At 42.8% G+C, this 27057-nt stretch overlaps 1 protein-coding gene across 1 annotated transcript in view; it reads right to left on the minus strand.

Annotated features, from left to right (window-relative positions):
- The window catches only part of P2RX3 (purinergic receptor P2X 3), a 684798-nt gene that overhangs the window by 138427 nt on the left and 519314 nt on the right, over positions 1-27057 (minus strand). The window contains exons 11-12 of the mRNA XM_044084177.1: positions 16403-16468; positions 5396-5473 (exon numbers count right to left, since the gene is read on the minus strand). Of these exons, the coding sequence (XP_043940112.1) occupies positions 5396-5473; positions 16403-16468 (144 nt within the window). The remainder of the gene's footprint in view (positions 1-5395; positions 5474-16402; positions 16469-27057) is intronic.

Raw genomic sequence — 27057 nt, forward strand, 5'->3', positions numbered from 1 at the left:
ACATGGGCTATTTAACCCATTATTACTGTATTTATAAAATGTGCTTTTTTCAATTTGAAATTGTATATGTTTTCCAAACGGCAATCACATATTTGATTCCTTTAATAACTTGTTCTCATTGCTCATGTTTATATTCACTTCTACCAAATAGTATCCCCAATATGTCCATATACTTTTCATTATATTCTACACCTCCTATTATACCTTCATAACCAAATCCTTTATTTTTCTCTTTATTTATACTCAAACCAATATTTTTAATATTATTATTATATTATAACCATGAATGTCCTGCATTACCACATTTTTTACACTTTAATTCAAATTTCTTTGCATTATGACCTGTCTGACCACATAAATAACATCTTGTTTTATCACATTCATTAAATAAAAGATCATCTTTTCCAGAAAAATAGCATGTTTTAGATCATCTGCTATACTTAACAAACCCTCTATTACCATGAACATTAATGATACTCGTTATATGTATCACAATGTAATTTTCCATTTTCAAAATAGCTCCACATTCACATCCCTGAGTCCATAGTCCTCTTTCATCATATATTTTAATAGTGTCCATCACTTCTGTACACATTGTCAGCAAATATTCTTTCAGTTCTTTTGCTTCCACTTCACTTTTAAATTGAATCAAAACTTTTTTTTTGCTTGTCTAAAAAAGGGCTGCACAACATATTCTGACCATGGAAAGTCTGTTTTCTTTTTTTTTTTTTTCCATAAACCCCCAAAAAGTTTCCATAGCCTGACCAGTTTCACATATCAAGTCACAAAATGTTTCTTTGTTAATTAAAATGAAAGCTTTTACCTCTTCCACTTAAAACACCCAACAGTACTATAACATTGCCCCATATTTCATATATATCCATTCTTTTTACTGCTCACCTGAACAACAAATTTCTTCATTGTTTCTTTTATTCTCATCTCCTCTTTGGCCACTTCTCTCATTGTTTCAGCAGAAGACTTTTTTTCCTCTGGAACATTCTCTGGTACCTTTTCTTCTTCTATTCTTTCCATAATCTCACCCCAGGACACTGCAGCTACACTTTCTGGCTCACTCTGGTTTATCATCTTCTCCAGATAAACATTCTGCAACCCTCCTGACTGGAGGGTTGAAATAATGTATTTTGCCACAATTTATGTTGATTCAAACAAATTTTTCTGCAAATTATGCTCTGAATTAATTTCCAGCTCTGCATTCACCTGCATTTCCTTCTCAACCTCCTCTCCATGTGAAAATGTTTTCTCTGCTCCTAAATCATGTGAGAACATTTTTGGTAGCAATTCTACCATTTTCCATCATTTTCAATACTTTTCATCACCATTTCACTTTAGTTTACAGCCTCCACATTTCCTCCCTGTTTTTCTCGGCCACCTCCATGCCTGGACCAGAAAGGGGAAGTGAGTTGCGTCACACACAAACTCTTCCCCCCTACTACCAAAGAGTGAGGGGACATTCCCTGATGCCCTGGCCACATTTCCTCTAAGTAGTATAAATACTACCTCAGGTGTGCCCTGAAAACAGGCCACTAGCCTATTGAGAGTAACGCATTCAATAAAACAAATAAATTAATAAAATAAAAATAATGACATAAAGGTAAATAATACAAAGAAAGAGGACTTGGAAAAACAGAAGTTTCCACAATAGAAGTTAATACTAGAATGAGGCACCAACAAGTGTCCTAATCTGGAACAGTGGTAGAAATGAGCATTGGTCATATCATAAAAATAAGTAATGTTTAATTTAGATGACAAGTACTTGAAATGTCTGTAATTTACTACATTACTCAAGCACATTAAGTATAACCAGTTACAGTTTACTTATGGGTCTTACTAGAGGGTGGGAAGTATTTAATCTGAGGATGTGGTGGGTTCTTACAATTTAATTTATTTATTTGCTTTTGTAATTAGTTGAGCTGCATATACATCCCATGTTGCCTGTGATAGACAAATGGAGAACTACCTCATTATGCAGTGTTGCGTTCTCACACTGTAGGTCAACATTCACCTCGAATGAATTCAACTTAGTGTCAAGAATGTGGACACACCTCTGACTGAGTTCATACAGGGATTATACTCCATAGTCAGCAGGCTGTCCCGTAGAATACAGCAAGCATTCTCCAAGTCCATGCAACAACTGTAGACTAGATTAGCATTGGCTTACAATCCCCTTACATCACTGTGAAAGGCTAAAGAGCAAGTCTACTATTCTTCTGCCTGAGCAGAATATCCATTGTTTTGGACAATCCATGACTTGAATCCTCCTGAATGTGAATGCCAATCAGTAGTTGGACTATTATGTCCAGCAGTCTGGTATAGGCTTTTCCATAAGCTGGAACACAGTCTTTGCTCTCTTCTATTAAAGATGAGGACACTCTCTCCATTTTGCCAGTTCAGATGCACTGTACTCTCCTTCCATGGAACACAAAAGCAGCAAATTTGTCAGGCTGACTTCAACATCTTCTGCTAGATCTTATTCACGTACATGCAGCCTCACCACTTTTGGAGTGCTTGTGTCCACTACTGTGACTTCAGCTACATTGAAGGACCACAACCCACAATGCATTTCTGGCACTTCCATCTGGTAGGGAGAATATGTTAAGGAGTTCCTCAAAATGTTTACCTCCTAGCAATTTCCTTAATAATGGTTAGCAGTATCCCAACTTTGTTTAGTAAACCATTAGCCCGGTCCACCATGCTCTCCTGAATTAGCACCAAATGGTTTACCAGAGTATCTTTGAAACTACCTAGCAGCCTTTCTATATTATTATCCAAGCTATTCCCACACCTAAGCTTTCAATTCACCATTGTCTTCTTGGCTTACCAGAACATCTCATGTAAATTAGGAAAAACTCTCTGACATTATTACCTAGAAGGCCAACATCCTTAGCTTGACAACTTTCCTCACTGCTGGTGTCTTCCAGCAAGTTTTTAATTTATCACTTTGATTGGCACTGCCACCTTTAGCAGGAGCTCATTGCTACCACCTCAGTTATTGAGATTTTAAGGCTGGTCCATTTGGTTTCAATGTCTCCTGCCTCAATCTGAATGCACTTATATCTCCTCACATAAAGGAATGAACTCAACTTATATAGAGCTTTCTACATGACATTCTCAATAGATGCTCTATACTTGTTTCAATGTCACAGGTCTATACAGCAAGTGACCTGTTCAGTGAATTATTCACAATCAAGTGGTGACCATTGACAGGTGTGTTCTTTTTTCAGCTACATGTAAATGAGTGTTTTGAATATTTAATTTTAAGTCTGGTGACATGACAGAAAAGATAACAGAACCACTGAGAAGTAGAAGTTGCAAGTTCTTTTCTTCTTCTTCTTTCAGCTTTTTCCTGGTTAGGGGTCACCACAGCAGATCACCTGTCCGCTCATGATTGGCAGTGGAGTTTTATAATGTTGAGTTGCCAGCCCAGTGCCCAACCTTCCACAGAAAGCACCAGAAGTTGCAAGTTCTTTTCAATGAGTGTTTTTGTCTATTATAATAAACTCCCAGTCAACAAATTTAAATAAATAAATAAATAAAAAATAATACATGCTTCATTGGATAAAACCAACAATGGTAAAAAGCAAAATTTGGAAACTTTAAAATGCATCACATCACTGTTAACCATCAATAGATAACATTTAATAAACTGCAAACAAGTACTAATTCCTTAAACAATTGGACGTTTTGTTTACTGCCATTTCTATACTTGTTCTTAGCTACCATAGAAATGGCTGCTTTTTACTGTTGTTGGTCTTATCTGAAGAAGTATATATTTTCATAGATGAAAGTGTCTATTGAAAGGAACTTGTTGCTTCTATTTCTTAGTGGTTCTTTTATATTTTATAGTTTAAATACTTGTTTTGCCACTAGATTCTACTTTCTCCTTATTTATTTGGACAGGACATCAAAGTCAGCCATCAGCCTTTATCAAGTCTCTGGTGCCAAGTATACTATGTATGCATGTATGTATGTACATATGTATGTATGTCTGTATGTATGTATGTATCTATCTATTTCTCTATCTAGCTATCTATTGACCGATTACTTCCCCACCAGAGCTGCTGCACTGTCATTACTCACTGGAGGCCACAACCAGGCATCTATGGATTAGGCAAAAGTCTTACAACCCAGTACTGTCTGCTAAGGGTGTGTAATCAAGCCATTCATTTCTCATATGGTGTGTTCATAGGTTCATAGGTTGGTAATAGGCAATCGTCCCTAGGCTCTATACAGTATTTACTTCCCTTGACCCCTGTCTAGCAGGGAGACTGACATGATCCCCGGGGTGAATTTCCTATCTCCCATCCAATCATCAAGGTTCCTTTTGAAGAGGGTCAAAGATGCACTCTGCTTGACATGTATGGGCAGTCTATTCCAGAGTCTGGGGAGTCTCTGTGTCAAGATGCCTCCAGCATGTTTTGTCCATTGTGTCATGTGTTAGGAAGCAGATCCTATCAGGAATATAAGGCTCCAGGTGACACAACTTTGAGATTTATTGGGGCACTGAATCACATCACCCATGACAAGGTGAGGATCCACATCTTGTTATGTTCATATGTATTACTCTGACTGAATGAAGATTGCTAATAAAAATTGATTATTTAAAAAAAATGAGTGTATACTAAATATGTGTTCCCACACTATGACCCAGACCAAGGTTCTAGTAGCAGGTCCAAACAATGGTGGAACCAGCTGAGGGTGGTGTCGGAAATGGATTAAGTAACTTTCCTTGGTAGTGGTTCCTGATGCAGTTGGTGAACCCTACAGAGGACACTGAGGGAAGCAATCCCATGCTCGCAACATTAGTAATGGTGGAGAAGACAACAGTAATCACTCTGGTGGAGAAGACAACAGTAATCACTCACACAGCTGCTTGGTAGGACATGCATAGTATCACTGCATGCTTGGCCGTCTAAAGATTTGTAGTCTTTTTCCTTCCAAGTTTGGTTCCCCTTCAGTTAATAAATTCTTTCCCTGGACAGTGCATGAGCTCTCCTTCCCCTGCTCTCACCTTCTCAGAGGAGGTGACCTCACAATATGTAGTGTCAGTAAGGACACCTTCCCTGTAGCAAGAGGACCCACCTCCTGAGATATTCATGGCAGAATCCCATCACTTCCATGTAAGGGAACAAATGGGCCTGTATGAGGAACAATAAGATACAGTTAGAGGTCAGCAATGGGAATTAGAGCCAACAAAATAAAAAGCAAGCACATTTGTATTGTAGATGTTGCATGTGTTGTTAATGTGACAAATGCACTGTTTTTGTACAGCCTGTTTTGCATTTTGTATAAAATATTAATAAGCTTATTGCTTTCTGCACAGAAAGATGAAATATGAAAATGCTATGCAAATGACAAGTTCCTCTAGCATACCCACTTCTTCGAACTTCTTTGCTTTGTATTGCTCAGCTCCTTTCAGGAAATTCAGAAGGATGATGTCACAGAGAACAGTACCCTATAATGAAGAAAAAAGTATAAGATTTAACTACTGTAAAGTAGTAGGCAGTAACTAATACAGCAGTTATTCAGTCTTCTATGTCATACACAGTCTCCTTAACCTCCTGAGCACCCGTTCTGCTACAGAAAAATTACAGGCATTGGGTTCACATTTCTGTACCCTGAATATAGTAAGACTTTGCTGATTATGTATACAGGTAGAACTAGCATGTTTCCAAGCTTTATGTTGCAGATGTTGGAATTTATTTTTAAGCTAATCACTCTAGTAGAAGGCCACATTGCCTCCCTCATGCTAAACTGGCTGTAGAGTTACACCACTGCAATACGTCTCCAGCATACTCCCAGTTTTTCTGGATCACACTGATTTCCATTCTAACCACAAGATATGTGGTTATACCTGTCTTGCTGGCACAGAGATATGAAGTCTTTCTTCACTGCTGTTGACCTGGTTTCAGTATGTCTGGAAAGATGAAGAAAGTCTGAGTAGTTACTACACTCAGGACAGGTGTGAGGTGAAGCCATTTTTCCTCCTGTGAACACAGAGACATCTAAGAATGACTAGAGTGCATCACACATTCAGGATCATCAATAATTGGCAGGATAAGGGTAAAGTTGCCAACAACAGGTGAGATTGTTGGCATCAATCAGCTGCATCTCCTTTTGGTATGAAAGGAAAACTTTTAAATAGTCTGGGGGGTTCCTTTTCCAGAACTCCAGGAGTGCAACAGACCTTAGATTCAGTTGTAGTAGCAGAATGTAGAAAACACAAACATGTGCATGCATGTGAGCACATGCGCGTGAGCACGTGCACACACACACACACACACACACACACACACACACACACACACACACACACACACACACACACACACACACATACACACACAGAGACACACACGGGAAAATATTAGTTGGCCAGGGTGCCTACCTCCCCTCAGGCACTAAACTGATGATGTGTTAGGTACACTCTATGAGTAGAGGCAGTTTGCTATTTATTGCCAAAAAACAGGCCAAAGGTCTGTGATTCACAGCCATGGCTGGGTGTGGAATTGGCAAAGGAAATAAACCATAAAGATATATGCATTTCCATCTCAAAGTCACCAATGAATGGAGCTGTGGGCAGCAGCACAGACGCTACATGGAGCCCTATAGGGGGAAGAGTTGTATAGACCAACCACTTTGGGCATCTACTGTGGTGCACAGTATCCTCAAGATAGGACAGCACAGATCACAGACTGCAAGCAGTGGCAGGGCTAGTCACTCATTGGTGTAAAATATGTCTCTAGATGATTCATTCATGTTGACTAATATCATCAGAATTGTGAAGTCCCCTCTCTGGGCCAGTAATCAAGGAGCCTCAATCCTCACCACTAGCATTGGAGATGGACATTCACTTGGAACAAAAATGGATACACTCAGTATTTCCAGATGCAGCTGTCTGGAGCAAGCACAATTTCCCTTAAGAGCCAACAGGAAACACAGTCAGTCTGAGGGCTGGGTTTTCTCTCCCTCTCCAGATCCCCAGTAAGACTCCTCACTGGCACAGCTGTAGGGTTGAGTCCTTAGGTGAGTGGCCAAGCCAAGTCCTCCATCGCTCTCTCTGTGAAACCAGTACTTCATTTCCTTTCTCCAAACAGCTGACACACACACTCTTTGAGATTTGATTTTCACACAGACACACACACACACACGCGCACACACACACACACACACACACACACACACACACACACACGCGCACACACACACACACACACACACACACACACACACACACACACACTTGAGAAAGGCTATTAGAGCTTTACTAGCTATACTCCCTTCTGCCCAGAGTATAAGTTAGTTACACCACCACCAGACACTCCAAAGTCAGCTACTCTAAGGCTCTTGCAAGGGTACCCAATTATACTGAGTGAAATTTATATTAATATAAATGGTAGTTTGACTAACAGCAAGGCTTTCAGGAGTGGCCAGAGTTGTCACCAAATATATATAAGTACTCTCAGAGATTAAAATATTCTCTAATGACCAGCCACAATGAAAAGTTCAAACATATTTAATAATAAATAAGAAAAGAACATGAAAATACTAAATATCTGTTTACAGTAAACACCACAGTTTCAATCACAGCAAATATTAAAGTAACACAAATAGATTTGCACAGATACACAAAAACAGTACTTAACTATTCTCACTATATTTTACTGACTGATATAAAGAGTTGTTATTCCCTGGTCACTTAGTAGAGCAAGGCAAGATGAAGTAGGTGGGGTCCTTCTCTGTCAGGTTCCAAAAACTGACTGCAGTGAGACTTCAGTCTCACCTAGTATTAAAATATCAGTTTTAGTGATGGATTACAGAATGAAATCACATAAATCTGGTCAAGAAGCAGGTAGGGCAAATATTTGTCCCACTCTCTCTCTCTCTTAAACTGGTCTGCAAATGCCCATAGCATGTTCTTTACTGTAGAGTTTAACCTCTCCACAAGACCATTAGTCTGGTGGTGGTACTGGGTGATTTTTAGGTGCTTCACCCCACAGTAATCCCACACTCAAGCCAGCAGGTCTGACATGAAATTAGCACCTCTGTCAGTCAGTATTTCTCTTGAGAAACCTACCCGGTTGAAAATCTCTAACTAAGCATTTGCCACCTTCTCTGCCTCAATGGAGGACAGATCTACCACCTCAGGGTATCTAGTAGAATACTTTACTACCACCAGGATGTACTTCTTCCCTGTGGAACTCTGGGTACTCAGAGGTTCCACAATATCCATAGCTACCATCTGAAATGGCTCCTCAATCACAGCCAAAGGCATCAAAGGAGCTTTGACCTTGTCTCCTTCATTGCCTACATTCTGGCACTGCTCACAGGTCCTGCAGTACCCAGTTACATCCCTTGCAATAAATGGCCAGTAAAAGTTCTACATAATACATTTCTCGGTGTGCTTTATGTCCATATGACCTGCAAAAGGAATGTCATGGACTATGGCTTGAAGTACCAGATGGTAGGCTCTAGGCACTACCAATTGCTGTATTAGCTCACCCTCTAGCCCTCCATTAGGGGTCCACTCTCTATACAGTAACCCTTTGTTCCAGTATACAGACTCCCCATTTCTTTGAGAATCAGGTGATTCCTTAGCTACTTGCTTCCCTCAAGCCTCTCAGTGTAAGGTCTGAGAGATGAGCCTTTCTCAACTCTGTCTTTGTAACTCTTCCCAGCTCCACTCCCACAGCAAGTCTGGTATCCTCTGACAGTGGTGCCTCACTGTCAACCTGGATACTACCACTCACCTCTGCCCTTGCAGTCACTCTGTCCAAGGGAACATCAGTACCTACCAGCAGCTGTGGGTCACCTTCAGGCTTACTGCTACAGGGCAGCTCCCTCCCTGAAATAGCCACCTCACCAGCCCTGGAGTCAGGTGTGGCGTGTAGTGTAGAGTTGTGTGGTGTGGCAGGTTAATGCACTGGTCTGCAGTTGTGATGGTTTTGTGTTTGAAACTTTGAATTTGGAACAGGTCTGTCTGGGTCTTCCCCAGGTTACCAGCCCCACATGCCTGTCTCCAAGCCTGACTGCATGTAACTACATGCACACAAGGTACTGCATTATCAAAATCATTCCCTATCAAGACATCTACAGGGATATCCTCAAACACACCTATTTGCTTGCTTCCTTTTTCACCCTCTCAGTCAATGTGAACCCTGGCCAAAGGCATTTGAAATGGGGTTGCTCCTAAAGCTCTGACTGGAGTGGACTGACAAGCAAGTACTGCTCCTCTTTGACCACTGCAGGCTTCACAGTGGTTATGCCAGAGGCTGTGTCTCTCTTATCAGTGGCCTGTTTCCCATCCAGATAGGATATAACCTCTGGTGATAGTGTGGTACCCCTGTTGTCTCCAGACAACTTACCATTGACATACTGTTATTCCTACTTCCTGACTCCCCTCTTTTGTTCCCTGCCTTGTTTCTGTGGACGTCTATATGATGCATGGCCCCACTGGTTACATTTAAACATTTTACCCTTGATCCTGACTGTGTACCTTAACTAGTGTCTTCCCTGTTATTTCTGGATTCTGTTGAGGTGGTTTAGGCAGCCCACCAAAGGTTCCCTTATATCCATGTACAGTACTGGGTATCCCTTTCCTGTGCAGTGATGCCCTGCTTGCTAATTAGAGTTCCCCCTTTTTTTCCCAGCTCATCTGCAGAGTTACATTCTCAGTCTGCCAACCAGATTCTCATGTCCTCAGGCAAAGTGCTATGAGCTTGTTCCCTCACCAAAAGGTCTGCCAGTCCTTTAAAAGTGGTGACCTGACACCCACTCACCCACCTCTGAAAACAAGTGCTTAATTCAGCAATATAATCACAGACTTTCATCTGCCTTGCATCTATGCTCACAAACCTTTTTTCTATAAGCTTCAGGTGTTAAACATTCAAGTAAACATTTTTTACTTTATCAGAGTTTAAACAATCAATATCAGACAATTTAGAAACACAAATTACAGCTTTACCATAGAGTAAGGTGGTCAGGAACTGTACCCGGAGTCCTTAGTCAACATTATACTAGTTACATACTCTTTCAAATATATGAATAAAACTATCAAAATTATCATCCTCTGTAAACTGTGGAAGAAATTTACTGGCCTTCATTACTTCTTGGGTTTGGTTATTCCCTTCCCCATTACCTCCATGACCCTGGAAAAGAGTCAGCATCTCCCTCTCATGTTGACGCTGCTTCTTATTTTCTTTAGCCTCCAAATACCACAGTCTCTCTGCTGTTTCGAATTCCATCTGTTTTTCCTTTTCTTCAGCCTCCAAATGTTTGGCCTCCAGTTCAAGTCTCTTTAACTCCAGACAGATTTTAAGTCCTGTGAGGAAAAAGATAACTGTCCTGTTTATGGGGTTTGCAAATTCCCATCCTCAGACTGGTTATCTTCCTGGTTGCTGGCCTGGGCTACAGCTGCAATCAATTCTGAAACCATTTCCTCTTTAGTCAGGTTGGCATGCACCAGTCCTTTGGCTTCTTACACCTTGGCCAACTGGTTCTTTGTCAGCTTGCTATAATCCTCTGCTGACATATTTGCCTACTTTCCCTTGCTAAACTAAACTAACAATAAATAAATAAAACTGTTGTGAAATGAAACTCTGAATGTTTACCTTGTGGCTGTTGAGAGCACATACCTTTAGTGAATTAATATCCCACCACTGCCATCAATATGGGATGTTCCTTCTCTGGGGCAGTAATCTAGGAACATGAATCCTCACCACTGGCACTGGAGAGGGATGTTCACTTGGAACAAAAATGGATACACCCAGTATTTTCAGATGTAGCTGTCTGCATCAAGCACAATTTCCCTTAAGGGCACACGGTGAACTCAGTCAGCCAGGGGGCCAGGTCCTCTGTCTCTCTCCAGATCCCCAATAAGACTCTGGCACAGCTGTAGGGTTGAGTCCTCATTGAACATCCAAGCCAAGCCCTCCAGCACCCACTCTGAGAAACCAGTACTTCATGTCCCTGCTCAAAACAGCTGGCAACACACATTCTTTGAGATTTGATTTTCACACACACACACACTCACACACACACACACACACACACACGCACACACACGCACACACACACACACACACACACACACACACACACACACACACACACACACACACACACACACACACATACACACTCTTAAACCAGAGAAATATGTCACACATTTACTAGCTATTGCCCCCTTCTCCCTAGAGTATAAGGTAGTTCACCACCACGAGGCATTCCAAAGCCAGCTACTCTAAGGCTCTTGCAAGGGTACTCAATTATGCTGAGTGAAATTGATATTAATATAAAATAGTAGTTTGACCAACAGCAAGGCTTTCAGAATCACCCAGAGCTGTCACCAAATACATATAAGTACCCTCAGAGATTACAATATTCTCTAAAAGACCAGTCACAATGAAAAGTTTAAATATAGTTAATAATAAATAAGAGAAGGACATGAAAATACTAAATATCTATTTACAATAAACACCAGAGATTCAAATACAGGAAATATTAAAGGAACACAGACGAATAGATTCACACAGATACAGAGAAACACTATATTTTCCTGACTGATCTAAATAATTACTTTTCCCTGGTCACTTACTAGAGCAAGGCAAGATGAAGGAGCTCAGGGGTCTTTCTTTGTCAGGTTCTAAAAATAGATCGCAATGATACTTCAGTATCACCTAGTATTAAAATATAATTTTTAGTGATAGATTACAGAATGACATTGCATACATCTAGTCATCTAATTTCTGGTTACCATGCTAGCCCCCCCCCCCTTGGCAATAAGCTGTCAGGATTTAGCACATATGTGTCAATAATACACACACACACTCACACACACACACACACACACACACACACACACACACACACACACACACACACACACACACAAAACTTTGCTAAGATCTGCTGCAGTTCCTGGAAGTCATAAAACAATTTCAAACCTCCACCCTTCCAGAGTAGCGATTAGTTCACCCCAAAGACAATGCAGAAAGCTTCCTAGAACATACCTTTTGTCTCTGGCTGCACTGAGAACTGTAAGATGCAATCTTTATGACCTAAGCCGGGTAATTTAATTTCTTACTATTTTTCAAAGTCAGATGGATTAAGATTAACCTCTTCTCTTCCAGTGTCCTCAGTTACAATATATACATTTCAACAGTTACAATAATACATGTACATTTCTTCCTATCTCCAGTAGGACACACTGTTGATACAGTTTTAACACAAGCAACTTTAAAAATACATTTTCATCACAAATATCTGTACAAATCAGTTTGATATTCAAAAAACGTATAATTCTTTAGTACATTCCAGCTAGCTTGCTGGCATATGTTACATATCCACTGCCCTACTTTTTCTGGCACAGCTGGCAATACCTCACATCATCACAAGAATCAGTGACAGACTCATGGCAATCAGACTACAGTTTAATGACAGGATATTATTCATAATTTCAGCCCATTCCCCACAGCAGCGTTGTGATAATGAAAAGAAGAGTACATTTGTACAGCAGTTGCACGACCTACTTGATAAAGAAGGACAACAGGAACTGGTATTGATAACGGGTGACCTAAATATACATACTGGGACAGAAAGAGCAGGATATCAGGACTGCCTGGGTCCAAATGGGTGGGGCAATAAGAATAAAGAAGGGGAGGCCATTGTAGACTTCTGTCTGGCAAATGGCTTGTAGCCAACACATGGTCCAGAAGGAGAGACAGTCAAAAGATCACATACAAGAGTGGCAAACATGCAACTCAGATAGACTTCCTCCTCGTAAGGAAAGGCCTCTGGGGATGAATCAGTGATTGTAAAAATCATCCCAAGTGAAACAAGTGGTCCACGACATAAACCACTGGTTGCCACAATCAGCTGCAAGCAGTTGTCAGCGAAGGCTCTAAGGTCAACAGAGACCAGGCTGAAGATGTGCAAATTGACTGGAGAGAAAGTACAACAGTTCAAAGAATTACTCAGGACTCTAGCATCTCAAAGAGAAGAGGAAATCTGTGGAGTTGAAGAAGAAAGGCAGCGTCTCAAACCAGAATGTGTCAGGACCACAGAACAGATATGTGGCTGAGCCAAATATGGAAATAAGCTACATAAGGAAAGTTGGTGGTGGAATGCAGAAGTCCAGGAAGTCATCAAAAGAATGAAGAAATGCAGGAAAACGTGGAAGATAGAAAAGACAGACCAGCCTAGGAAGGAATGCTGGTTTGCTAAGACAGAGATAAGAAAGGGGTTGCAATAGCAAAGAACATGGCATTTGAGGCACTTTACCAGCTTGTGGAAAGTGACTCAGTAGGTGGTACGAAGAAACTATATCAGATTGCAAGGCAAAGACAGAAAGATAAAAAGATAGTCAGACACCCTTCAAAGGAGATGCCAGCAATAACCTGCTCACCAGTCCACAGGACATCAAAGGCAGATGAAAGGAATATTTCCAGCAGCTTCTGAATGAAGAAAACTCCACAGAAGCTGTACTACCCCAGGCACAGTCTATGGTGAGAGAAGAAGAGGAGTCCACCCTAGAAAAAGTAAGAACAGCACTAAGACATATGAAGTCAGGGAAAACAGCAGGCTCAGATGAGGTCACAGCATATATGATAAAGATGCTGAGTAAAATGGGGAGAAATGGCTTATAGGAGTGTAGAGAGATGGCTGGAGAATAAGCATACTAACAGCAGTGTACAAGGACAAAGGGGGCATCCACAACTGTGGGCAGTTCAGATGTATCAAAGTCCTGTCACATTGCATGAAAGTTCTGGAGTGAGTAAGTGATAAAAGGATATGCAGAGAAGTGGAAAGTAAGATGGGAGATAAGCAGTTCGGATTCAGATCAGGATGCAGCACAATTGACTCAGTGTTTGCAGTGAGACAGACAGTTGAGAAGAAGTTAAAGATGAGGAAAGAGTCCAACTGGGCATACCTAGACTTGGCGAAGGCATATGACAAGGTCTGAAGAAAGCCAATTTGGGCAGTTCTGCAGTGATTCAAAGTCCCAGAAACATTGGTAGAATTAGTTCAGGCTATGTACAAGGACCCAGTGACCCGAGTACAAACAGTGTTCGGTCTCATAGAGGGGGTTCCAAATGGGAGTGAGTGTGCATCAGGGTTCTACTCTGAGACCACTGCTGTTCATACTGGTGATGGATTATATTAGCAAACAGGTTGAAGGGGACAGATCAACAAAGTTGCTGTATGCAAATGATTTGTCATTACAGGCAGACTCTGAACAAGAACTTGGGCAAAGGCTAGGGGAATTGAATGGAAAACTGAAGGCACATGGGATGAAACTGAGTACACATAAGACAGTGGTAATGGCAGTAAACTGGGGAAATCAGAAGTTGAGAATTGAGATAGAAGGGAAGATAGTAGAACAGGTTAACAGCTTCAAGTATGGCTCGGGAGAAGGGAAGTCTGAATGAAGAGGTCAAAGCTAGAATCAGTGGGGCTGCAGCTAACTGACATAGAGTGTCAGGGTCAGTGTGTGACAGAAGAATGCCAAAGATGCTGAAAAATAAGGTGTACAAAACAGTGATGCGACCAGTACTACTGCATGGTACAGAAACCTGGGCAGTAAAGGCAGAGCAGATGAGAAAGCTAGAGGCGATGGAAATTAAGTGGCTGAGATGGGTGGTAGGATACACACTGTGGGACAGACAAAGAATTGAGGGCATAAGAGCAGAAGCCAAAGTAGCTCGAATTGCAGAAAAGATCAAAGAGAACAGATTACGGTGCTTTGGGCACATGTGCAGAAAAGCAGAAGACAATCCAGTGAAGAAGATTTGGGACAGACAGGAAGAAGGCAAGAGAAAAAGAGGGTGTCCAGAAAAGAGGTGAAATGATTGTGTGACAGAAGATCTGAAATAGTCAGGCATGAGTGTTGAAGAAGGCAGGAGTGTGGCATTGACTCAAGAGAAGACAGTTAATATGACAGCCCGACCCCATGTAAAAAATGTGGAAAATGGGGATGACGATGATGATGATGACTTAAATACAGAGACTCATTCACACACATACACATGCACACATACTGGTCTATATCAGATGATCGAGTTTTCAGAAACTCAAAATTCATACAGTCGAGACCATATGATTGAATTTCCAAAATCTCAAACATTAAAAAAAGAGACAAAAAACACTAAAATCTAACTTTTATAAGATTTGCAGGGGGATAGGCCCTGTGTACCCCCCACACCCTCTGCAAATTATATATACCAACTCTGAGATCACACTACTGTGAGGAAAATGAGTACATTTCCTGATCCACACTGTACAGTGGTCTCCAAAAGCTTTCAGTTTTCAAAAACTTCATCATATAGTCTCGACCATATGAATTTCAAGTTTCTGAAAACTCGATCAACTGATAGGGACCCACAGATGCATGTGCGCGCGCGCGCGCACACACACACACACACACACACACACACACACACACACACACACACACACACACACACACACGCACACACACACAGCAAAGAATACATATCCCCTTTTCTTTGTTATCTCTTGATTACTTTGCCTCTGTAATACTGTTACAGTTATCCAATTTTGAGTTTATAGCTTTAGACTAACAGCTAGGTTTAATGCTTTCTCTCGGTTTCTGTCTCTCTTTCTCATGCACACTTCTGTCTCTAAGTTTGCATTGATATATTGTGGATTCACAGCTTTCCTTTCTAACACACCACATTTCCCTTATTTTATTTTTATTTCGTCTTCAACTTTCTATTTATTACTGCGTCATTATATATATTAAAAATAAAATATCGTTATTTATACCTATATATTATTTTGGAGAGACTTGATCAAAATTTGAATACCCTAAGCTGAAAGGCATTTTTAGTGGGCTGTGCATATAAAATATACCTGCACGCTACCATTTACTGAGCCCTCTCAGCTTCCTGACCATTCAGTTGCAGAGGTCATTCATTCTGTACATCGTAGGTGTGAAGAACACTTTGGAGTTATAAAGATTAAAAAATCAGAAATAATACCTATTGTTCTGATACATTTTTGAGCCTTGGCAATACCTTCTCTGTTTCACTCTTATGATACGAAACCTGGGTAGAGTGGCTACACTTATGTTTTTGTAAGTAAACAAATGCTGATCTTAGAAATATTTAAAATTGTTTCACACAGCATTCATTTTCTTTCTTAATTACTTTATTGCCAGGCCCAACATTTCCTAGTCAATATATACAAGCTGGCAACAGCACAATTACTGGCTTCAGCAGTAAGCAATAATGACATTCAAAGAAAATATTTGAGAATGGCTCTTTGAAAAGAACTCAGTATACAGCAATAACTTATCAAACCTGGCTATGCAGTTTTCATAGTATGTTACCAGAAAGAGATGAGAGGGGAGACTGTCACTCACCACTCCTACGGATGTAAATGCTGCCACCATATTGATCAGTGTTGGGATCATGTTAAACTTTCCAGCCTAGGAATGACAATAAGATAGACACAGCTATGACCAGAAGGCATAACACAGTGCAATTTATTATATCACCACCTTTCATTATATTTGAAGTCTGTAAAGGTACTGGTAAATCTATGAACACTAAACATTTGACACAACAACAATTAAAACAGTTGATATGAAATACCATGCTACTCAGTATATTAGTTTCAGGAAGGAGAACTGCAGCAGTGATATCAGCACAGAGTAAGTTTCTTTCAAATGGACATTTCAGAGCATTGCTGGTGCCTTTTGTGCATCCTCAGCATGCAGCTGATCATGTGATATACTGGTGTGTACAAGTGTCTGTTCATTGTAAACATTCCCTATTGTGAAGGACTGATGCAGAATCCAGATCATACCTCTCAGCTGTCCAGATTTTTTTGCAGAATGCCCATATTTTTGCCTCATATTTCAGTCTGTCCCTCATAAAATGTGTGGTTTTCTGACAAATCATTTAAGACTGAAGTCACCAAATATTGATAGACATTTGAGTTTCAGATATGGGTCTATATCAGAACAACAAAAGCACATATGTGCGACTACATAAAAGTTGACACATAATACGCAAAACCTGTAAATAGTGAACAGACACATAATCAAATTTTTTCCTAGTGAAAAAATTCACGAGGCCGTTCGGAAAAAATTAAAATTAAAAACCATTATCAGCTGGGGGGCTTCACCCCCACACCCCCCAATGTGGGTGGCTGTGCCCCTCACATGCCCCTAACTAAATATACCAACTCTGAGATCGCACTATAGTGAAGGAAAGGGCAACTCCGTGTAGTTGGCCAACTACCTCCTTGGCCTGTGACATATTCATCGAATCGCTTAAATGCGGTTTGATGAATATGTGTCGCTCTTTACGTGTTCGCTCAAAAGCAGTTTCATTTCATGCTTCTAATATAGACCCTCAGATATCATAAACTTCAGAAAATATATGTAATGCAAAGCCTGATATTCTAGCAATTTTCTAAGCTTATAATAGCAATACTTAAAATCTGTTCCTAATTTTGGGCCTTTGTTCCCCTCCAATTCTGGAAATCTATCCACAGTTTGTTCTATCCATTTTTCTTTATGTATCCAAGCACTGTGTTTTGCACTCGCTTTCCTTTGAAGTCACTAGAAGTCACTTCTGGTTATGCGGCCTACTTCTCCCCAACTCTCCCTTCAGAATACATGTCACTTTAATCAGGATATGTGCTTTGATACGATCTCTTGGAATTAATTCCTGCAATTCTTTCAATTGGCTTTCATCTCCTTCACTCTGGTCAGAATTCACCTATTCCTACCTTTTATTGTCATTAAGTGAGCCCTCAGTGCTGTTTTCACCCCTCCCGCCATAGAAAATGCAAAACATCCCTCATATTGGTATTATCTTATATTACAGAGCATATCTCGTATCTTAGCTTTTTTGTTGTTCTTTAGTTGTCCATATATACCAAGCCCATCTCCCCAGCATCTCATTTGCTTTTGCAACTTTTATCTGCCCAGTAACACATGTATATTTTCTTTGATGTTAAATTGCATCAGTTTTCTGTAATTTTCACAATTCTGCAAAATGAGAAGTTATGTACCTACCATAACGTTCCATGTTAGTTGTCTTCTTCTCGCCTTCTTTCTTGCTGGATGGGTTCGGAGCCAATCCTCGGCTCCGACTAGGCCAATACTAAAGCTCGAGAGCTATTTCGACCGGCTCGAGACTCCCCTATATCCCACAATGCTAGGCGGTAAATACCCAGATCTTGTTTGATAGCTGAAAAATAGCAGTGCTGGTCTCCCAGAGACAGAGAAAAAAGGGGGAAATCCACCTCTATAGAAAGACTACCTGTAGAACTATCAAACAGGGGCAATAGAGGTGGATGACGCTATGAAAGACAAAGGATCCCAGGGATCCTCTCGGTCTGTCCAGGCTAGGGGGATGGAGGGTGGGACGCAAGAAAGAAGGCGAGAAGAAGACAACTAACATGGAACGTTATGGTAGGTACATAACTTCTCACTGTTAAGTTGTCAATCTCGTCTTCATTCTTGCTGGATGGGACCGTGTCCCTAGCACCCTTATCCTGGGTGGCTCATCGGAACAGACTCTTGAGTACGGTGGAACCAAAGTTAGCCCGGTTTCTGGAGGCCATATCCAATTTATAATGTGAGATAAAGGTATGAGGAGAAGCCCATGTAGCTGCTTGACAGATGGAATCTATGGGCAGTCTGTCTTGAAATGCTACAGACGTAGCTAACGCTCTGGTTGAATGAGCTCTAGGTCGTGATGGTAGCTTTTGGTGTCTGAGATCATAAATGAAAGAAGTTACAGAGGCCAGCCATCTCGAAAGAGACACTTTGGAAACTGGAAGGCCCACCTTGCCTTCTGCATAGGATAGAAAGAGCTGGTCAGCCTTCCTAAACTGTTTAGTCCTATCCAAATAATAGCGAAGCTGGCGATGGACATCTAGGAAATGTAACTTTTGTTCTGCCTTGTTGGAATAATTAGGGAAGAAAACTGGAAGGTCGATTGTCTGATTCAGATTCGCCTCAGAAGAAATCTTCGGTAAAAAGGAAGGGTTGGTCCGAAGGGACACCCTGTCTTTGTGGAAGACTAGGTATGGAGGACGACTGCAAAGAGCATGAAGTTCAGATACCCATCTAGCAGATGTTATGGCTACTAGAAAAAGGGTTTTCCATGAAAGCAATTTCAGATAGCAGGAAGCTACCGGTACAAAGGGGGGGAGAATCAAGGAGGCTAGAACCAAATTTAAGTCCCACTGAGGTGGGGGTCTCTAATTGGGGGCTTGAGCAAAAAGATACCTTTTAGAAAGGCTTTGCAAAGTTTATGGGACATGATGCTGGAGTCTGAAAAGCCTACATGGAAATTAGATATAGCTGCCAATTGTATTCTAATAGTAGATGAAGAAGAACCTGAGTGAAAAAGTTCTGCCAGGAAGTCTAGTATAGACTGGATAGGTGCAGTGAAAGGGTCTATATTATTAGTTGCTGCCCAGAAGGAAAAACGTTTCCACTTGCTATTGTAAATTCTTCTTGTAGAAGACTTGTGGGAAGCTATAAGTATGTTACGGACCGGATGGGAAATTAAAGGAAGCCTGGCTAGGGTAGAAAGCGGAGCAACCAAGCTGTGAGGTTGAGAGATGGGAGGGAGTGGTGCAGCTGACCCGATTGATGGGTCAAAAGATCTGGCACTGGATCCAAATGCCAAGGCTGCTCCAACAGAAAACGGTGAAGGAACGGAAACCATATCTGATGAGGCCAGTAAGGGGCAATGAGGATCATGTCGACTCTCAAAGTGGTAGCTTTCTGAATTACTTGAGAGATCAGTGGAAAGGGGGGAAAGGCATACAGAAGTCCCCGGGGCCAATTGTGGACTAGAGCGTCCCTGGCGGGTTGACCTGGTAGGGGAGAGATGGTGAAGAAATCGTGACACTTGCTGTTTTGGGGAGTAGCAAAAAGATCGCAGCAAGGTCGGCCCCATTTCTGAAAAATTTCTTCTAGCACTGACTGTTTGAGAGACCACTCATGTGGTATGAGTATGGCCCTGCTCAACTTGTCTGCTCTCACGTTGGACTTCCCGGGGATGTGCATTGCTATCAGAAACCGCTGAGATGAGATCGCCCACTGCCAAAGTCTGAGTGCCTCTCGACATAAGGGATAAGACTTGGTTCCTCCATGTTTGATGATGTACCATACTACAGACATATTGTCTGTCTGAATTGCAATAGTCCCGGTGGGAAGAGAGTGCTGAAGGGCTTGCAACGCTAAAAGTACTGCTCTCATCTCCAGAACATTTATGTGCAGATGGCTTTCGAAAGGTTGACATGTGCCCTGGACCGTTCTGCCCTGACAATGCCCCCCCCCCACCCGATCAGGGAGGCGTCCGTTGTCACCGTGGCAACCGGAGGGGGGGAAAACAAATGATCTGCCCTGAAGAACTTGAGGGGAGGTCATCCACCAAGTTAGATGCTTCTTGTATGATTGGGTCAGCAGAATAGTGTGAGACATTGGGAGCTGTTGGAAGGACCACTGAGAAAACAGCATCCACTGGAGGATCTGCATGTGAAAGCGTGCTAGAGGCAGAAGTGTAATGGCAGCTGCCATGAGACCTAAGACCTTCAAGACAAACCTGGCTTTGATCCTGTCACTTTGAAGAAGAATGTGAACATGTTTGCGGATATCTGATACTCTTTGCTCTGTTAGTTTTGCGGAAAGACGAATGGTGTCTAAGGTGGTGCCTATAAAGGTAATAGCCTGACAAGGCAACAAGGCAGATTTTTCGAAATTTATGGAAATGCCTAGAGTTTGACAAGTATGAATGGTGTAGTCTCTGGATATGAGAAGTTGACTCCTGGTGGTAGCAGTAAGGAGCCAGTCGTCCAGATATGGAAACACCTGGAATCCTTGACGTCTCACATGAGCCGTGACCACTGCCATGCATTTGGTGAACACTCGAGGGGGCTGTAGTGAGACCAAAGGGCAAGGCTCTGAACTGGTAGTGACTGGCTCCTAGCCGGAAGGGGAGGAACCTTCTGGAGCATCTGTGCATCTTGATATGATAGTACGCATCCTGAAGGTCCATTGAGCACATCCAATTGTCCTGACCCAAGAAGGGTAGAATGGACTGAAGCGTGACCATCCGGAATTTTGTTTTGTTTACAGACTTGTTTAGTCTGCTGAGATCCAATATTGGTCTCCAGTCCCCTGTCTTTTTTGGACCCAAAAAGAATTTGGAGTAGATTCCGGATCCTTGCTGGTCTGCCAGGACTGGCTGGATAGCTCTTTTTGATAGCAGCTTTGATATTTCTAGCGCTACTTGTTCCCTTAGACTGGGTGGAACGTCTGGAAGGGGCCCTTTCAGTTGGGATGGAATGCAGACAAAGGGAATTTTGTAACCCTCGGATATAATCAACTGTACCCATTTGTCTTGAGTGAGGGAAAGCCAGGCTTCTGGATACAGTGATAATCTTCCCCCGACTGCCTCCGAAGGTGGACAACCGGGCAGCTTCTCAGGGATGCTGAAAAGGTTTGTCAGAGAGAGTCTCTCTGCTACCTTGATTTTGCGGACCCCCCCTGCCCCTAGGGCGGTGTCTATTGTTGTTCCCCCCTCTGCCTCTAGAGGGGAACTGACTGCGTGCATCAGGCGAGACTCCCTGAGATTTGTAGAACCACATTTCCCCCCCCTTTTGACCCTTGGGATATGGTCTGGAAGGGGTGGAAAATCGGACTCCCATGGCAGAGAGTCTTGCCATCCTGTTCGCACCTAGTCAACGTGTCCTTCACCTGAGGTCCAAACAACGCTGTACCATCAAAGGGGGAATTGGTGAAGGACGCCTTGAAAGGGTCCACAAAGTTACAAAGCCGCATCCAGGTGTGACTTCGTAAAGCTACACCTGTGCCAGCAGCCCTACTCGCCCCATCAGCCGCATAAGAAAGAAGCCGTATGGAGGAGTTGATGATCGAATTCAGGGTTGCCAGCTGGAAGTTCATTTTGTCTTGAAACCCCTCAGTTGTTGGATCCTGCAAAGCATCACCCATTTCCTTGATCATATCTCTCTGAAGACGGGTGAAGTGATGCAAGTAGTTCAGCAAACGCATGGCAAAGGTCGCTGAGGAGAACATCCGCTTACCATACCTATCCATAGTCCTAGATTCCTTATTAGGAGGATGGATAGGTACCAAAGGATCAGCTAATTCCTTTTTAGTGGCTGCGGCCACCACCATAGCATCAACAGAGATGCCCTTGGATAAGAATTCTTTGTCCTTAGGAGCTGTAATAAACTTGGACGGTCTTCGTGGGGTAGGTTCCACCGTATCAGGGGATGTCCATGCCTTCCTTGCCACCACTTCCATGAGGGGGTCAAAGGGAGGAGATACCCAGGAGGTGGAAGGGTGAGAACCAAAAGCCTCAAGGTAGACCGACTCGTCCCCTGAAGGGTTAAGGGTGGACCAGTTCCCCCTCTGTTTAAGGATCTCAAGGATGTCTGAAAAAGAGACATCCTCAGAGGAGGACCGTGGGGACCCTTCAGACTCATCCAAGTCGGTATCTGAGGTGATAGACTCGGGGGAGTCAATATGCTTCCTCTTGCATTGTTTCTTCCGAGGGGGTTCCCCTGAAGGATCAGGAGAAGCCTCGAAAGAGGAGGATATTCCCAGTGGGGAAACTTGAGACGTTGGCTCTCTACAGTCTGGGACGAGAGGGTGGGTAGAGACCATCACAGGCACTGTAGAGGGAGGAGCTGAGGGAGCCGACCGTGGAGCAGACACCGGGTCTAGCATGCTCCGCATGACCTCGAAGGCACCCCGATCAGGCGGGGCCAAAGATCCCTGCTCCGAAGAGACGAGGACTCCTCCTGGCACCGAAAGGGACAGCTCCAAGGCCGATGTCGGGGCCGAGCTCACCAGCGCCGAGGCTCTGAGAGGAAGAATGGGGTCGGACAAGGGTCCGATGCCACTCGCCCCCTCGGAGCCGACAAGGGAAGCCCGGTGCCCAGATCCCTCCAAGGAGGAGATCGGAGCTGACGACGGAGCCGAAAGTGGAAGTATCGGCTCCGACGCACCAACAGTCATGGCTCCGAGAAGCTCCAGCTCCGAACTCATGTGAATCAGAGGAGGAACTGAGGAAGGGATGGGTATAGCCACTGACCATTGGGTAGGGCTATGCAGTATTTGGGCAAGTGCCTGGGACTTGAGAAGTCTGCTCACCACCCTCTCTAAATCATGGTCGGACAGTCTGGAGGACCGAGAGGAGTGGGACCTATGGCTCCTTTCTGATAATAGTGGAGATCCCGGGGCTGAATGGATAGAACCAATGGATGGGGATCTAGACCTCTTTCTAGTAGGTGGCTCCGACAAAACTGTCGGAGACGTCTGAGTCTCGGACTTCTCAGCTCCAGCCGGAGCTGAGGTGACCGTTTTAGTCTTAGATACATTGGCTCCAGAAGAAGTCGATGTCGAGGAAGTCTTGGAGCCACCAGCAGATGGCTCCGAAGCTGGAGCCGACACTTTGGAAGGCTTGGAAGGTTTTCCTGACACAGTCTGGGTCAGGGATCCTTCAGGCTTTAATAAGCCTCGCAGTATTAATTTATTTTTGCGTTCCTGCAGGACTCTTGGACTGAAAGCGTGGCAGACAGAACAAGAGTCCTGCAGGTGCAAAGGTCCCAGGCAATATACACAAGAAGTGTGACCGTCTGTCAGAGACATTTTCTGACAGCACGAGTCACACTTCTTAAAGCCTGAGACCTTAGAGTCTTTAGACACCTCAAACAAAAAACTGTGAAACACAGACACACACACAGACACACCTGTTAAGAAAAAAGGGGAAAAAGATCCAACCACTCCCACAAGTATGACTAAGGGGAAGGGAGGAGGGCCCGAAGGCCTAAAGAATAAAAGGGATAAACGGGAAAAACAATTAGGGGAACCCGAAGGAAACTAGGGATAGTTGACTTATAAACTTTAAGGAAAACTATTCAATGAAAAAAATAAGGGGTTTTGAAGATTTATAACTATAAAAAGTTACTAACCTGCAGAGCCGGTAGAAACAAGCACCTCGTAGCTAAAGCAGCAAATGAGATCTGGGTATTTACCGCCTAGCATTGTGGGATATAGGGGAGCCTCGAGCTGGTGGAAATAGCTCTCGAGCTTTAGTATTGGCCGATCCGCGGCTCCAAACCCATCCAGCAAGAATGAAGGCGAGATTGACAACTTAACATTGTTTGTTTGCCTCGTTTCTTACAAAGTTTCTAGTAAGCATAACTTTTCTTAACTATATGAAGTGAATCACACATCATCACCATTGTCAATACCCTTTTTCCGACTTTTCTACATGGGGCTGGGGTGTCATGTTAGCTATTGCCATCTCTCTCAATTCATAGGTTCATAGGAGGTTACTAGGCTAGCAGCCCTAGAGCCCTTACAAGCCTAGCCATGTTAATCCTGAGTTGCCTCAATCATCCTTGGTTAGATGGATACAATTCACAGAGCAAGTCTATGATAAACACTAACTATCACTGTCCATAAGGGACATGGGTGCCAACTCCGGGATGAATTTGCGGTCTCCCATCCTTTTGTTCAGGTTGTACTTGAATAGGGTCAGTGAGGTGCTCTGCTTCTCGTGAACTGGAAGTTTATTCCAGAGCAGCAGCAATCTCTGTGAGACATATCTGTCTCTCTAGCATGTTCTGTTAATGTCACAAGCTAGGTTAAGATCCCTAGACTGAGTGACTCTTGTGCCATTTGACTTGCAGATGTGCAGGATATCCATCAGGTCAGGGTCAGAGACTGCCCTGTAAGCCAAGCATAGGTTGTCTCTCAGCAGCCTATATGTTACAGAGTACAGTGACAGGGCTTCCACTCTATCTACATAAGTCATGGTTTGGAGACCCTGTATTTTCTTGGTGAAAAACCTCTGTAGTCTCTCCAGCTGCTGCAGGTGTCTAGTGAGGTACACGCAGAAGGGAGCATTGCACTCTATTAATGGTTTGATGAGGGTTGAGTATAGTGGAGCTATAACATCCTTAGACCTGGATGTGATGACCTTACGTATGAGAAGAGCGACATAGAAAGCTTTCCTTACCACTGTGGAAACTTGACGGTCAAAGTTCAGATTGCTGTCTTCCTGTGTTCCCAGATCTCACACCACTGGGTTTGAACTTAGGGGGGTGCTGCCAATATTGTAATTAGCAGGAAATTCCTCTTTGCCAAAAGGGATAATAATGCATTTCTTTTGCATTTAGTTTTAGTCCGTGGCTTTGGCACCATTCATTTGTCTGTGTTAGCCCCTCCTGTAATATGTTAACATCATTGGGGGACTCAGTGATTGCACCCAATTTGCAATCATCAGCAAACTTGGTAAGCCAAAGGCCATCTACTTTAGCCTGGACTTCCAAGAAATAGCTTCCAAACTGTAAAGGGCCCAGCACAGATCCTTGTGTATGCTAAAGGTGACGGGTCTACTGGTAGATGTGGAATCACCAACTTTGACAATATGTGTTCTGTCGATGAGCCAGTTGGTTACCCATCTAGTGATATAAGGGTTAATCCCTAGCTGGGAGAATTTCTCAATTATATCTGAGTGGGAGATTGTGTCAAAAGCCTTGGCTAGGTCAAGATATGCAACATGCACTGTCTTACCTTCATCCAGGGCTTTGGTAACTTTCTTGAAGAAGTCTTCTAGGTTTAATAAGTATGATGTACTTTTAACGAAGCCAAACTGGGTTAAGTCTAGAGTCTGAAGGTTGCCTATGCCCTTGTTGATAAGGTCCATGATGATTCTTTTCATGGCCTTGCAGATGAGGCTGGTTAGACTTATGGGTCTATAGTTCCCAGACTCGTTTAATGGCACCTATTTGTGCAAGGGGATTGCTGTTGCTGTTCTCCACTCTGCTGAAACAAAGCTAGTTCTCCTATGGTGAAAGAGAATGCCAAGTGGGTCTGCTAGGTCCTGTTTTAGATTGCTTAATAAGCAACCTGGGATGTTATCTGGTCCCACTTAGGCCATGGTTTTGGCCTTGGAAAGAGCAGGTATGACCTTTTCTCCAGAGATACTAGACAGTGGATTGGTGTCAGGTATGCTTTTGGGTATGGCTGGTGGGGATGGGGGGTGATGTTTGCACCAAATCTGTGAGCTAGCAGGATGGCAATTTCCTCTGTTATAGTATGAGTGCTACCATCTACTACCAGTTCAACACATAGCTGGGTATTCCCTTTTAGATTTTGGACATAGTTATAGAACACCTTATGATTATCCTTAGCTAGGGATGCTATTTTAGCTTCGTAATTAGCTTTAGAGGACTTTACAATATTTCTGATTTGCTAGTTCAAGCTGTGGAGGGAATCCTTCATCTACTGAGTCAGTTCCCTCTTGTTCATAGACATCAGTTTCTTCCTTTTGTTATATAACCTGTTTATACTTGAAGTCCACCAGGGTGGCTTGTTTTGTTTGGGAGGACTTGGTTTTAATCCGTTCAGGTACCGCCAAGTCTATACAGTTGCTTAAGTGTTTACACAAGGCATTTGTGTACACATCTGCATAGGAGTCACTGTTTCTGTGATTGTGGGGGGGGGTATAAAACTTTTTATACCATCACTTAGTAGGCTGTAGTTCACCTTGGAAAAGTTTTTTAGTTTTTTTGCTCCTGTGGTGGTGACACGTTCAATACTTACTTCGAACAAGACTGATTTATGGTCCAACCTTACCAGGAAGGGCATCACACAGGGGGGAGTGCAGTGACACCCCCCCCATTTTTGTGAGTACTATGTCAAGGACATTTGAGCCCCTTGTGGGGATGCAGACTATCTGTTCCACAGCATTTGTATTGACAAAGTCCAGGAACCTCTGGGCGAGCATGTTTGTGCTTGTGTATGTTACCCAGTCGATGGAAGAATAGTTGAAATATCCCATGACTAAGGTGTTGGGCTGTATGGTGAGTGACTCCAGTAAGTCCAAGTAGGTAGTGTGCTTTTCTTGGTTCATGATGGGGGGGACCTGTAGCTAGCAATGATGTGGTACGGTATTTTCCCTATAGTTAATTGGACATGGATTAGCTCGAGAGAGTCATACTGTTTGA

Source organism: Protopterus annectens, chromosome 9.part0 (assembly GCF_019279795.1).
Source record: "Protopterus annectens isolate FY-2018-M chromosome 9.part0, PAN1.0, whole genome shotgun sequence".
NCBI classification, from domain to species: Eukaryota; Metazoa; Chordata; order Ceratodontiformes; family Protopteridae; genus Protopterus; species Protopterus annectens.